This window comes from Hippocampus zosterae, chromosome 13 (genome assembly GCF_025434085.1).
Source record: "Hippocampus zosterae strain Florida chromosome 13, ASM2543408v3, whole genome shotgun sequence".
Taxonomy (NCBI): domain Eukaryota; kingdom Metazoa; phylum Chordata; class Actinopteri; order Syngnathiformes; family Syngnathidae; genus Hippocampus; species Hippocampus zosterae.
Genome location: NC_067463.1, coordinates 15,530,534 through 15,544,557, shown reverse-complemented (window position 1 = coordinate 15,544,557; position 14,024 = coordinate 15,530,534). Strand labels below are relative to the sequence as shown.

Below are 14,024 nucleotides of genomic sequence, written 5' to 3'. Positions count from 1 at the left end.
AATGAGAGTTGTTATTGTTCATGTACTGTAATGTGGATTCTACCTTTAAAGCTCATGCTGCTGTACCTTTCAACAAGAGGTCCTCTTGATAACCCTCTTTATGAACATTGTACAATCTGTGATCTTTGTAGCTTTATTGTCATTGACTACAAGGTTGTGATTGTGTTCTCAAATGTGTGCATATTTTGTTTACAGCAAGAGACTGCCAACCAGTGTGCTGTGAAACACTAGTGCACCAAAAGAGATTAGCAGACTTGATGCGGGAAGTTCCCTTATTTCACCAAATTTGTCTGAAATTTATTACAAATATCTCATCAATCTTTTATCTATGCCAGTGAGAGAAGCGGAGAACTTAAATACTCTTCCATTAGATGGTAGAAGGACTAAGTTATGGCTTTCTGCATGTATGATTTAGCTTGGTGTTTATCAGGCCCAGACTTCACATTGATTAAGTCAATTCGAGAGTAAATTGAGACAAGATCATTTTCAGTATTCTTGTTGTTCGGTGGCGTGCCATTTTTCCAATGTAAAATGGGTGCCTTGGCTTAATAAAGTTTGGAAACCCCTCATTTCTCCATTCCAAGACACATTTTGTTACTTGTGTGAACATTACAAAAACTGAGGGAAAAAACCCCACCAAATATTAATCGACGCATATCCACAACAAAAAATGTTTTAATAGTTCATTTTAACAAAATCATCATCGCTTGTGAGGAACATACATATTAATCAGTTAAACATGTATGGGACTTGAAAACACCCAACAGCCATTAAACCAGGCATGTCTAGCTGCGGGCCTGGAGGGCCATTTTCCTGCCTGTTTTCCAGCTCTTCCGACTGCAACACACCTGATTCAGATGATCAACTCATCAGCCAGCTCTGAAGCAGCATTAGAACGATACTGATGATTTGATTCAGGTGTGTTACTCCTTGGAAGCTGGAAAACTGGCAGGACAGCGGCCCTTGAGGACCGACTTTGGACATCCCTGCGTTAAACAATTTGTATTTTTTTTTTATAAACCTCACCCAAGGATAAGGAGTTACATAAGATTGCTTTGTTCCATGTTGTGAGGAAAAATGGCAGCCTCGTAAGTCTACAGAATGGGGCCAGGCTGGTTTCAGCCACAGAAAGGAACAAGTTATTCACAAGCAGCAATAATCAGTCCCATTGTAGACACAGATGCAATTTGACATACATCCAGTACTCTCTCCCGCAGACACAAACACTTCAGGTATTCTTTTATACTGTGTAAGAAAAGAACTCAACGCAAAAAGTTGTCAGAATCTTAATCCAGTCCAGCGCTTGCTTTTTGTTAAAAATTAAACATTGTAAATACAAATGTGTAATTGGAAAAAAATATGTACAGGTATGACAGCAAGTACAGTTTTTTTATGTGTACATGTTATCACAGTGCAGTTCAGCCCCAATGCCGTTCTCCTTTTGATTTGTACCCATTGCGTTGTAACATCACAGAACAATCCAAGTGCATCTGTCGCTATCAGCCAACACCTGAAGAGATGATCCTACATGGGAGGTGAGTAACCATTAAGTCAACAATTCCTAAGCCTTTTTAATCAAACTCAAAGCACTTTTCCACCCTCAAAATCAAGAGTTTGAAGCTGCTTTGAGAATCCGTGCAATGATTGGACAAGATGAATGTATCTAAATAAGTCTGTCTTAAACAAAACTGGCTTAAAAAGAAAAAAAAAAACAATGCTATACAAAATACAAAACAGATACAAGCCTCAGGCAAACGTAATACTGTAATGAAGTGTACTGTAAACCTGCAGGTCAAACTGACCTTTGTGTAGTCCTTCGTTGGTCATTCGATTGATGTAGCGCGAGCTGCTCTCAGGAATGAGCCACTTCATCAGCGTGTTCACACACGACTTCCTGTAAGAACTCCATACACGCCCGCTAACACGAAAGACAAGTTGCATACTGTACATTACTGCATGGATATGTTCTTGTTAGAGGTGCAAAATTAATTCGATCATCAATGATTACTGTTTTACTAACCCACAATTAAATTGATAAATGTTACAGGATTACACTGATCAAAACAAAAACAAAAAAAAACTTGCAAAAGAAGAATATATATAACCTGAGATGGTTAGGAGTGCCAATTAAATTATGGCAATACAGCATTTTTTTTCACAATAGACCAGGAAACAAGTTCAAAATGAACACAAAGCACGGACACGTTACAAGGATGACGTAACCTAGTCAAAAATGTCCATTAGCGTAGCTTACAGGGTATGTCATTATTTTTGACACTTAATCGGCTGAAACCTTTTTCGAGGAATCAGATGCCATTGATATTTGCTATTGTAATGTTCATACACGCTGCCTAAAAGAATTAAGGAAAAGTCGTGTGTTTAAAACTGTCCAAATCCTGAAAATTTCAGTCTTTTAACAGCAAATCTGCTCACATTTTGGTTTATTAATTCAACTCAACCTATTATTTAATACAAAACTTTGGATTAATTTACAAATGTTTTATTTTGTCATACCTAAATTTTAATTCAGCAGTTTTAGGAGAAATAGCACTCCGTTAAAGCAACAAAGGTCACCGGACTCAATGTAAATACTCAGCGGGCCTGACACGGCCCGCGGGCCATACTTTGCTAAACACCGACTTCAACCTAACCTAACACCACCGACTCTGCAAAATGATGTGAGGCAAACGCACAGTAGATCATGTATCGCATAGGGTGTTTGCTTACCTGGTCTGACCCTTGACCTCTGTCAGGTCACCGACGCCCACAGTGGAACACACACCCGTGTTCAGGTCCCAACTGACCTGCAGGTTTGAATGGTACGTGTTGGGCCTGGCGAGAGGAAAAGCGCACGCTTCAAGAAGGAATTCAAACTCTTTCCTGAAGAAGTCACAGAAGACGACAAGCACCTGCAATGCTCTGAGGGGGAGAAGGCCAATAACAGCAGACCGATGCTAATCATCACAGTGTTGGTCTCCGGACACACCTGACACACACATTGAAAAACCCTTTAGAAGGCACACGTTTCAATTCCAATCTACGCTGCAAATCATCACGTGTTTGCTTACCTCCAATATGACCACATCATAGTCGCTGAAAGAGCAAAACTGCGGCGCCCAGGCAGCGTCTTTCCTGATCACCTCATTAATTAGATACTCAAAGTCCAGCGTCAGCTGCTCGACACAAACGCTCTGGACAAAACGCACGCGTGCACACAAATTAGTCCCAAGCCTTTTGCGGTGACTGATTTGAAAACATGGTGAATTTTCACACACCTTTACTAACTTTGAAATGATTTTTGCAATGTTTATGAAACGTGACCAGATAACCCGGGAGTGACGTCACATGTGTTCAATCTCTGGACAACACAGCACAATGAATCATGACAACGCCTTCAGAATGCTTCTAACGTTGATCCAGAAAGGACACGGTCGTATAGTTTCAAACCAACACGAGCAAATAACCACTTCTGGCTCGTTAGAAAACCCACAGATTTGGGATTTTTATCTCCGCCCCATTACCTGCCCCATCTCAAACTGTATTCATGTTTGGTATATTCCTGGGTGTCGGGTCACTTCACACAACGGTTTTGTAAAAAGTTCCTTTTTATGGCAACCTATGCTAATGTGACTATCATGGGTTATTGTTCCTATACAGAATGACATTTTTGTGTGGTTAATTTTTTTCTGTCTTCTCTTTGTTGTCAAATGTATATTGCCCATTAGTATAGCCAAGATGTATGCACCCCCAGTCTGTCACTGACCTGTCCATCGTGTGGCTCGCTGATCAGCTGCAGGCTCCGCCCTTTAAGATCGGTGACCGTGAACGGCAGCTGTACTTTATCATCTTCGTAACCTTGACGCAAAAATAACAATGAGCAAATCTCAAAGGCAAAAAGTTGAAGGTGTCCAGCTTCACAAGACAACTAAAAACATTTTCTTGTAGACTCTAGTGTGCACTTACTATCAGCAAGTAACTTAAAAAGTCACTTGAAAAGTGCCAAACTAGATTTAAAAAAAATAATGTCTCTTAATCAAATGCACAGACAATTATTTATGGGATATGCTGGATTAGTTCCGGGACGACAAGCGAAACTGTGCTTCGCTTGAGCCACACACCTAGTCTGTCACAGCGCAAGCTTAGCTTATGGCTAGATGACGACATGCTAGCATCATGCATTGCGGCGCGAAGTGAAGTGCATGTTCCTTCCAGCAACATTTAAAGAGCCTTGCATGGGCTCTTCTGATGCAGATGTTGAAAAATATTCGCTGCTGTGACTGATTTATCGTTAATGGCAGTGTATGTAGGATTAGAACATAGTTTTGTCCATGCGAGATATAAGCAGAGCAGGTTTTCTCTTTGAATTTGCTTGCATACGAGTGTTCGTATTGTCTCAAATGAAGGTGGCCAAAACATGCCTAATTCAAAGTAAACCGCACAAATATACTAACCACGAAACGGTGCTGGAACTGCACAAACAGAAAATTATGTGGCCTTTTCAACAACTGTGCGGCTACTAGCGTGACATGACGACGACGACATTGTGACAATTGTAATTTCGTAATATTGCCATTACAGCTACATCCCTAGTCATTACACGTCTTCTCATTTTGCCAAAAATATAGCGAGTCTTTGTCCCTTTATTGCACTGAAAGTAAATCAAAACGGGATCTTGATGCCAAGGTTCGTACTCAAGCATCTACTCATGTGCTCCATTGTTCGATGATACATTTACAGTATGAGGTTATAAAAACCAGGCCCCGCTCGGGGGAAACCACAATGAACACACAATGTAGCCCACCATTAAAATAAGATTGAAAATTTAAGGGATACAAGAACTGCCCGTCCAAAAATCTGCCTTTGTAAGAATAATTCAATTTGACTTTGATTGAGACATTAATTCAACAATAATCTCATTACTTTGGGGTAGGTTTTCAGAAATGTCAAAGCGTACTGGACAAAATGAAAAGCCCTTTGAATGGCAATGAAAAATTAAACAGGCAGAACGTTCGACAAAACAACGCTGTTGCATTGGATCTAATTCAACTAATTTTGCGGGTGTGCGTATACTGTAAGTTGCTCAGTCACCTGTATCGCCTCCTGTATTCTGCTCCAGTAAGCCCGGACGGAAACAATAGTGCAGACATGAGTAGTTGACATATCCAGGCTCACTGGGGTCAACCTCCTGCGATGCAGATGGAGTAGGAGGGGATGAAGGCAATGATGAAGAGGACGCAGGAGACATTTGTTCTGATGACTGCATTAAACTCTGGCAGGACGTCAACATTTGTGGCGAACAAGTCCGTGTTTCTTTCTGCATCGCCTTTGGACAATCCTGCTCCTCCTGCTGAGCGTTAACCAACAACGGCTCCGAGGGTTTCTGTGATCCCTCTCTTTCACTTCCGCCGCCTCCACTTTGTGCCCGTCGGAAGAGGTCGGCTGCAAATTTTCTAGCTCGCATCGCTGCTTGCGATTGGCTCGAAGAAGGAGGTGTGGGGGTTAACCTGCTCTGTGTTGGCTCCTCATCAGGAGATCCCTCAGACAATGAGGAAGATGAAGTGGTGGGAGAGGACGGTGGGGATGCCTGACGTGACAAAGCCGCTCTCTTTGTGTAAAGAATTTGGGACGACGGACCAGCCTTGCCTGAAACAAACAAATAAAGCCGATTAATTAACTGCAATTGAAAATGTCCTTTAAAAGGGGCGTAGCACCTCAACAACATACTGAGCATAATTTTCAAATATTGGCTATCGTGACAGTCTAAGGTGAGTGATTTATGCTGAGGGCAGCCCAAATGCGAGCTGAGCATTTCTGGTGGCGCGTTTCCATATACAGTAAGTCAATGCAGTTTGCATGATCAGGCGCAGTTGCTTCCGGGCGGTGCATATGAAGCAAAAATTTGCCTTTTTCGCCCATTTTGCCAAGGTTGGCTAAAGTGAACTTGGAACGGCATTGCATCAATGAGAATGTACTTAATTTGTCACGTGCAAGCAGAGAAAAATCAAGACATACAGCCAAATAAAGTTTAAATAAACAAAAAATATAGGCTTGCACATCATTGTGAAATTAAACCAATGTGGGACAATATCATTGCGGTTTGTGCTAACTGTCAGCCACTCATGAAAGCTAGTTGCTGAATTTCGCAGTTTTCAGCTGCGTTGGAGTACGGCAGACTTGTGTAGCATAACAGACTGATTTGAGCAATCTTGTCTTTTGAAAGTCTTTTTACTGATAGTCCATTAATGGACATGGGAGGAACATGCCATAATGTGATGAACAGAGTTAGTTGAGATTTATCTGCAAATTTAAATTACCTTGGCAGAGAGAGATGCCACAGGCCACCAGAGAATAGCTCGTATTTAACAGGATGACCTGGTCCTTTTTCAGCTGGAAAGCAGGCTGAAAAGTGGGAAAGGGGTACACCACCTGATACTTGCTGTTGAGGACATAGCCGTGCTCCAGACACTGACCGCTTCCTGCAGAGACCCACATGACAATTACAGGAGACAAGCTAAGGAAGTGAGGTCAACAGAGGGTTGTGTTTTCGTGTGTGTGTGTGTGTGTGTGTGTGTGTGTGTGTGTGTGTGTTTGCTGTTTACCATTGCGTATAGATGTGGTGGAGGGAAGTGTGCCGCACTCGGCGCAAGGCTGAGGTGGAGGCATCGAAACAATTGTGATGCAGATGTCTCGGTAGTTCTCGGCGCTCATCAAGTTCATCAGGAGAGAGCTGAAAGGTTGCGGAACGCAGACAAACATTCAAACGGGGCTAATCACGTGATTTTCAACTGATCCAGTATAAGGTGAAAAGGATCCGTTTTATTCATTTTCTAAACATTAAGATCAAAAAGCTTACAAAATAATCCAAATGTGCAATTATCTTGCCAAACACAACATAATAGCTTAAGTGTTCGATCACACAATGTTATGTTTCTGTGTTTTTATTTTTCATAGCGGGTGTAGTTAGTGAACTGAACAGAGCTGTAGGCATTTATGCATGCATGCACACACACGCATATATATGTATACATTTATCTATATTCATATAGTATACACACACTGTATGTAACATGAGAATTGATGTACAGTAATCCCTTGTTTATCACGGTTAATGGGGACCAAAACCACCCGCGATAAACGAAAATACGCGAAGTAGCGTCCAATTAACATAAACAGGTAAAAAAAATGTTTTAAGTCCGCAAACGGTCCGCGAGAAGCTGCAAAACAACAGCGAGTCACATAGAGCAACATATACAGTACTGTACTCCATGTATGTTAAAAAAATAATAAATGTTTGAAAAAATCTGCGATGCACAACCCTCGATAAACGAACCGCAAAGTAGCGAGGGATCACTGTATCTCTCTCTCTCTCTCTCTATCCACTTTTTTAATGCATTGCCTAAGTATCACATCAGTACTTGCGTGATCTGGACATCTCTATGGCTACTGAATGACACAAATAAAATCTTACTTAAAACCAAAGATGACAATTTTAGAATGGTCATTTGGCCATTCGCACACAGTGAGGTAAAGGTCATTGTAGATTTCTTCGCCTGCAAATAGGCGCACATATTGGACCTAGAATGAAAACATATCCAATAGACAAAAAGATGTGAGATGATTCACTTAATTCTCCTGCGACAGAATCATGATGAATTGAATTGTACACAACCATGTACATTTCTTGAGGCTACAATTAGCTTTGTTTGAATTATCTTTCTCAGAGCAATGTTAGGTAGGACTCATTACCGGTTTGCCTGTTTATCAAAAGTCAAGCTGAAGCTGCCTGTCATCGGCAATGAACTCTTTCCGTTTTTAAAGGGACTTTGAAGCAGCGCATAATATGTGTGGCTACTTGCAGAATTGATTAAGCAACCCACCTCTTTGAAATGAATTGCCCCCAATTAACTTTTCCTCCTTCTCTGTGAGTATTTTCAAACGGAGGTGGGATGGAGAAAAATTTGACGAAAAAAACCCTGTTATAATTAGACGGATTCCTTTAGAGTTTTTAATTTAACCAAATATTTCAAAAAGAGGACATTTTAAAGCTGTAATTTTAATACTGTGACACCACGATATTTTAGCTCACATTTATCATACCGGCAGAATCTGTTATCGGCCCATGCCTCATCATGTATATACAGTTCTGTCTTTCATATTTGCATTGACATCTAGGCCCAACATAACATGAAATAAAAGACTAACATAAAGTTGAATAATGCTTTATTTTTACCTGTTTGAGTCGACTGTGGAGATTAAACTCCCACCAATAGAGATGGTAAGTATAGAAATAGAACTCATCATCCTCTCCCCAGTCCCTGGTGTAGGACAGAACGTAGCGGCCACACTTCGTGAAGCCAAGAAAGATATGCCTGGAACCAAACAGGCAATGATTGCATCATCGCAACACCGACTTGTGTGAATCAACACTAGTTTGCTTACGTTAAATGTTAGTTTCATTCCTAACACTTACCCTGCTCTCAGGTATTCCTCACTGACAATGTTCTTTAACGGGACACACACTCGAGGAGGGAGCTTCCTGAAAAGATGCTGAGAGAACTGCCCTGAAAGCTGCAGAATGGAACAATTATAACTAAAAGACTTGTCCGCTAGCTTCTTCATTGATTGGGAAAAGGGTGACACGATGCAAAGCAATACGTGACGGTTTATGAAAACCCTTGGTTGTTGTGGTATATTTACACACTATTGGGCTTTGAGCTGTCATCATAAGCAGCTAAAGCTCAAAAGATTTTTGTCGCTATATACTTGTTACATGAGTAATGACAAAGCCGCATCTAATGTATCCATCCATCCATCCATCATCTACCGCTTATCCGGGGCCGGGTCGCGGGGGCAACAGCTTTAGCAGGGAAGCCCAGACTTCCCTCTCCCTAGCTACTTCTTCCAGCTCTCCCCGGGGGATTCCGAGGCGTTCCCAAGCCAGCTGGGTGACGTAGTCTCTCCAGCGTGTCCTGGGTCTTCCTCGGGGTCTCCTCCCGGTGGGACATGCCCGGAACACCTCACCAGGGAGGCGCTCAGGAGGCATCCGAATCAGATGCCCAAGCCACCTCATCTGGCTCCTCTCGATGTGGAGGAGAAGCGGCTCGACTCTGAGCCCCTCCCGGATGACCGAGCTCCTCACCTTATCTCTAAGGGAGAGCCCGGACACCCTGCGGAGAAAACTCATTTCGGCCGCTTGTATCCGGGATCTCGTTCTTTCGGTCACGACCCATAGCTCGTGGCCATAGATGAGGGTTGGGACGTAGATCGACCGGTAAATTGAGAGCTTCGCCCTTTGGCTCAGCTCCTTCTTCACCACGACAGACCGATACAACGTCCGCATCACAGCAGACGCTGCACCGATCCGCCTGTCGATCTCTCGCTCCCTCCTGCCCTCACTCGTGAACAAGACCCCAAGATACTTAAACTCCTCCACTTGGGGTAATATCTCCTCCCCGACCCGGAGGGGGCAATCAACCCTTTTCCGACTGAGGACCATGGTTTCAGATTTGGAGGTGCTGATTTTCATCCCAACCGCTTCACACTCGGCTGCGAAACGCTCCAGTGAGAGTTGTAGAGCCCCGTTTGAAGGAGCCAACAGCACCACATCATCTGCAAAAAGCAGGGATGTAATACTGAGGCCCCCAAAACAGACTCCCTCAACGCTTCGGCTGCGCCTAGAAATTCTGTCCATAAAGGTTATGAACAGAATCGGCGACAAAGGGCAGCCTTGGCGGAGTCCTACCCCCACTGGAAACGGTTCCGACTTACTGCCGGCAATGCGAACCAAACTCTGACATCGGTGGTATAGTGACCGAACAGCCCGTATCAGGGGGTTCGGTACGCCATACCCACGAAGCACCCCCCACAGAACTCCCCGAGGGACACGGTCAAACGCCTTCTCCAAGTCCACAAAACACATGTAGACTGGTTGGGCGAATTCCCACATACCCTCAAGGACCCTGCTAAGGGTGTAGAGCTGGTCCACTGTTCCACGGCCGGGACGAAAACCACACTGCTCCTCCTCAATCTGAGGCTCGACTTCCTGACGGACCCTCCTCTCCAGCACCCCTGAATAGACCTTACCAGGGAGGCTGAGGAGTGTGATCCCTCTGTAGTTGGAACACACCCTCCGGTCCCCCTTTTTAAAAAGAGGGACTACCACCCCGGTCTGCCAATCCAGAGGCACTCTCCCTGTTGACCACGCAATGTTGTAGAGGCGTGTCAACCAGGACAGCCCCACAACATCCAGAGCCTTGAGGAACTCCGGGCGGATCTCATCCACCCCTGGGGCCTTGCCACCGAGGAGCTTTTTAACCACATCGGTGACTTCAACCACAGAGATAGGAGAGCCCACCTCAGAGTCCCCAGGCTCTGCTTCCTCAAAGGAAGGCGTGTTGGTGGAGTTGAGGAGGTCTTCGAAGTACTCTGCCCACCGCTTCACAACGTCCCGAGTCGAAGTCAGCAGCGCCCCATCCCCACTGTACACAGTGTTAGTGGTGCACTGCTTCCCCCTCCTGAGACGTCGGATGGTGGACCAGAATTTCCTCGAAGCCGTCCGGAAGTCGGCTTCCATGGCCTCACCGAACTCTTCCCACGCTCGGGTTTTTGCCTCGGCGACCACCGAAGCCGCGGTCCGCTTGGCCAGTCGATACCCGTCAGCTGCCTCTGGGGTCCCACAGCCCATAAAGGTTCGATAGGACTCCTTCTTCAGCTTGACGGCATCCCTTACTGCTGGTGTCCACCAGCGAGTACGAGGATTGCCGCCACGACAGGCACCAACCACCTTACGGCCACAACTCAGATTGGCCGCCTCAACAATAGAGGCACGGAACATGGTCCACTCGGACTCAATGTCCCCCGTCTCCCCCGGAACATGGGAAAAGCTCTGTCGGAGGTGGGAGTTGAAACTCCTTCTGACAGGGGATTCCGCCAGACGCTCCCAACAAACCCTCACTATACGTTTGGGTCTGCCAGGACGGACCGGCATCTTCCCCCACCATCGGAGCCTACTCACCACCAGGTGGTGATCAGTTGACAGCTCCGCCCCTCTCTTCACCCGAGTGTCCAGAACATGCGGCCGCAAATCCGATGATACAACTACAAAGTCGATCATCGAACTGCGGCCTAGGGTGTCCTGGTGCCAAGTGCACATATGGACACCCTTATGTTTGAACAAGGTGTTCGTTATGGACAATCCGTGGCGAGCACAGAAGTCCAATAACAAAACACCACTCGGGTTTTGATCGGGGGGGCCGTTCCTCCCAATCACGCCCCTCCAGGTATCACTGTCATTGCCCACGTGAGCATTGAAGTCCCCCAGCAGAACAATGGAGTCCCCAGCAGGAGTACTCTCCAGTACACCCTCCAAGGACTCCAAAAAGGGTCGGTATGCTGAGCTGCTGTTTGGTGCATATGCACAAACAACAGTCAGGACCCGTCCACCCACCCGAAGGCGGAGGGAGGCAACCCTCTCGTCTACCGGTGTGAACCCCAATGTACAGGCACTGAGCCGGGGGGCAATGAGTATGCCCACACCTGCTCTGCGCCTCTCACAATGAGCAACTCCAGAGTGGAAGAGAGTCCAACCCCTCTCGAGAGAACTGGTACCAGAACCCAGGCTGTGTGTGGAGGCAAGTCCGACTATATCCAGTCGGAAATTCTCTGCCTCACACACCAGCTCGGGCTCCTTCCCTGCCAGAGAGGTGACATTCCATGTCCCAAGAGCTAGCTTCTGCAGCCGAGGATCGGACCGCCAGGGTCCCCGCCTTTGGCTGCCGCCCAGCTCACATTGCACCCGACCCCTTTGGCCCCTCTCATGGGTGGTGAGCCCATGGGAAGGGGGACCCACGTTGCCTCTTCGGGCTGTGCCCGGCCGGGCCCCATGGGTGTAAGCCCGGCCACCAGGCGCCTGCCAACGAGCCCCACCTCCAGGGCATCTAATGTAATTTAATTCAAATGTTAAATTACAAACTTTTAAGTCAGTGACGTGCAGTGAGGTTCATGACTGGTGAGGCACTGACTCATTGCATATAATAATATGAACCCAAAAAGGAAGATGGACACTGCCACATGTTGGCAGCAGCAAGATACTTGGACTCCACCGTGCACTTGAGTAGCGTTTCTGGCAGATCAGAAAGACTAAATATGTCACACACATTAAATATATGATACATACTGCTGAACGTGAGCATTTGCAGTACATGTGTGTCTGGCGATATAAAAACAACCAGGTATGTTTTTTGTATGAGGGCGCACGCCAACTGCTTGCGTAAGCATTTAAAGTGTACGCAGTCTCTGCAGGCACTGAAAATGACCTGCCTGGGTCCCGTTAGCCCATGTAGAAAATATGAAACTTGAGATATTTCATTAATTTTAATGATTGAATCATTGACACTGAATTGAAAACGAAAATCGATCAAAACACGACCCAGAAATCTAAAACATAATATAAATTGATGTAATCATTGTTGTTTTCTTTGTTTTGTTTATTTACTCTTCCCATGTAGGGGAGTAGACTGAGAGGCTCTTGCTCCCGTGCTTGCCTGGACAGCACGTCATGTTAAGGTATATGCTATCTAGCAAAGGAGTCCCAAGTATTTGTAAACGTATTGACCAACAAAACCACAATCTAAGCGCGACAGCGAAGTGTAACCCACAAGCGATGGTAATACCATTGCAGCAGGTATGAAAAAGGTGCTGCAGCTTTCACGATTCCCTTCCGTTAATTCGCGTGTGTTAGCCAAAGAGCTAGGTCGCAGCTACAACTTGGCCTCGGACACTCATGAAAACAAGGAGGCTCACGTCATATTACTCCAAAACCATTGTTGCCATACACACAGGAAGGCGCATAGTAAATAACAAGCATACCTTCCCCCGCATGAGAAGTTTTACGACATGGTCTTTGTGTCTTCTTTGGGGTTTGCGTTTGATGTCCTTTTCGGATTTCGAGCTGGGCGCCATCTCTGACTCAACTGTTGTTCGTGTCGCGCTCCGGACGCCGCTGATTGGCCCGCTGATGCAGGAATAGACCGACAAGGCCAATTTTTCGCCAACCCGAGCATGAGTCGAATCTCATTTTTTAATTCGTAACATCCTCGATCGTCTGTTTAATTGCCACGTTGCATCCTTCCAACGGATCTCTCTATTATGCCCTGATAGAGTCGCGTATAACAAAGAAGCGAGAAAGAACTGTCCGACATGAGACGTTCGGTTATCAATGACGTCATTTACTGGAGTCGTCTATTAAATATGACGTTGGTGATCGCTGTGCGTCACAAATGAATCGCTGAACTGGGGAGTGTCACAAGGCAGTCACGTATACTTTTATGGCGTTTTGTCTTGTTTGTGCATTTTCGTCTCTTCTATCCCTTCACATTTCTAGTTTACAGTGACTACAAAGAGCTGGCAAATTAATCACTCTAAACTTTTATCCCAAACAAGGAAAGCACTTATCAGATATGCGGCCCAGAGGTCCATGAGCACTCTGGATGAACTGCAGTGATCCACAGCTGAGATGGGGAATATGTTCAAAGGACAATTGTAAGTGGCACACTGCACAAATCTGGCCTTTGTGGAAGAGTGGCAAAATCGAATTCATTTCTCAAAGACAACAATAAAAAGTAGTTTGCAAAGCCAACTACTTTGGGACACACACGAAGGTGTGCTGCTCCATCAGATGAGACCGAAATTGAACTTTTCGGACCAAATGCAAAAAGTCATGCTTGGAATAAAAATAACACTGCACATCACCTTGAAAACAGCATCTCCACTGGCAAACATGGGGTTCACAGCATCATCGTCTGGTGCTGCTTTTGCTCCTCAGGAAAGCAAGATCTTTAAAGCTGAAGGAAAAATTCATGGAAACAAATACAGGGCCATTTCTGAAGAAAACCCATTGGGGTCTGAAAAAGACCAGAGACTGGGATGGGAAAAAACGGGTCCCAATACTTTTTAATAATTAAGGGTTGTAATGTAATGATTAAAAATCCAAGGGTGTAAATACTTTGGAAAGGGCACTCACTGTA

The 14,024-nt window shown here is 45.1% G+C and overlaps 1 protein-coding gene across 1 annotated transcript; it reads right to left on the bottom strand.

Annotated features, from left to right (window-relative positions):
* Nucleotides 1-657: 657 nt before the first annotated feature.
* On the bottom strand, nucleotides 658-13,235 carry dcaf15 (DDB1 and CUL4 associated factor 15). The gene is made up of 13 exons (XM_052084948.1): nucleotides 12,868-13,235; nucleotides 8,471-8,568; nucleotides 8,231-8,369; nucleotides 7,469-7,575; nucleotides 6,600-6,727; nucleotides 6,315-6,476; nucleotides 5,089-5,643; nucleotides 3,764-3,855; nucleotides 3,069-3,191; nucleotides 2,910-2,986; nucleotides 2,728-2,832; nucleotides 1,803-1,918; nucleotides 658-1,524 (listed from the first exon to the last, which is right to left on the bottom strand). Exons 1-13 carry the CDS (start codon nucleotides 12,958-12,960, stop codon nucleotides 1,469-1,471), a joined length of 1,851 nt encoding a protein of 616 aa, XP_051940908.1. The 5' UTR covers nucleotides 12,961-13,235; the 3' UTR covers nucleotides 658-1,468.
* Between the last annotated feature and the right edge of the window lie 789 nt (nucleotides 13,236-14,024).

Bases quoted from the DNA above. Each gene is read 5' to 3' on its own strand.
- dcaf15 (XM_052084948.1), bottom strand. From the start codon at position 12,960: ATGGCGCCCAGCTCGAAATCCGAAAAGGACATCAAACGCAAACCCCAA. The intron at 1,919-2,727 runs GTAAGCAAACAC...CTTTCGTGTTAG, and splicing joins GAGGTCAAGGGTCAGACCAG to CGGGCGTGTATGGAGTTCTT. The intron at 1,525-1,802 runs GTCAGTTTGACC...CCTCCCATGTAG, and splicing joins CAACGAAGGACTACACAAAG to GATCATCTCTTCAGGTGTTG.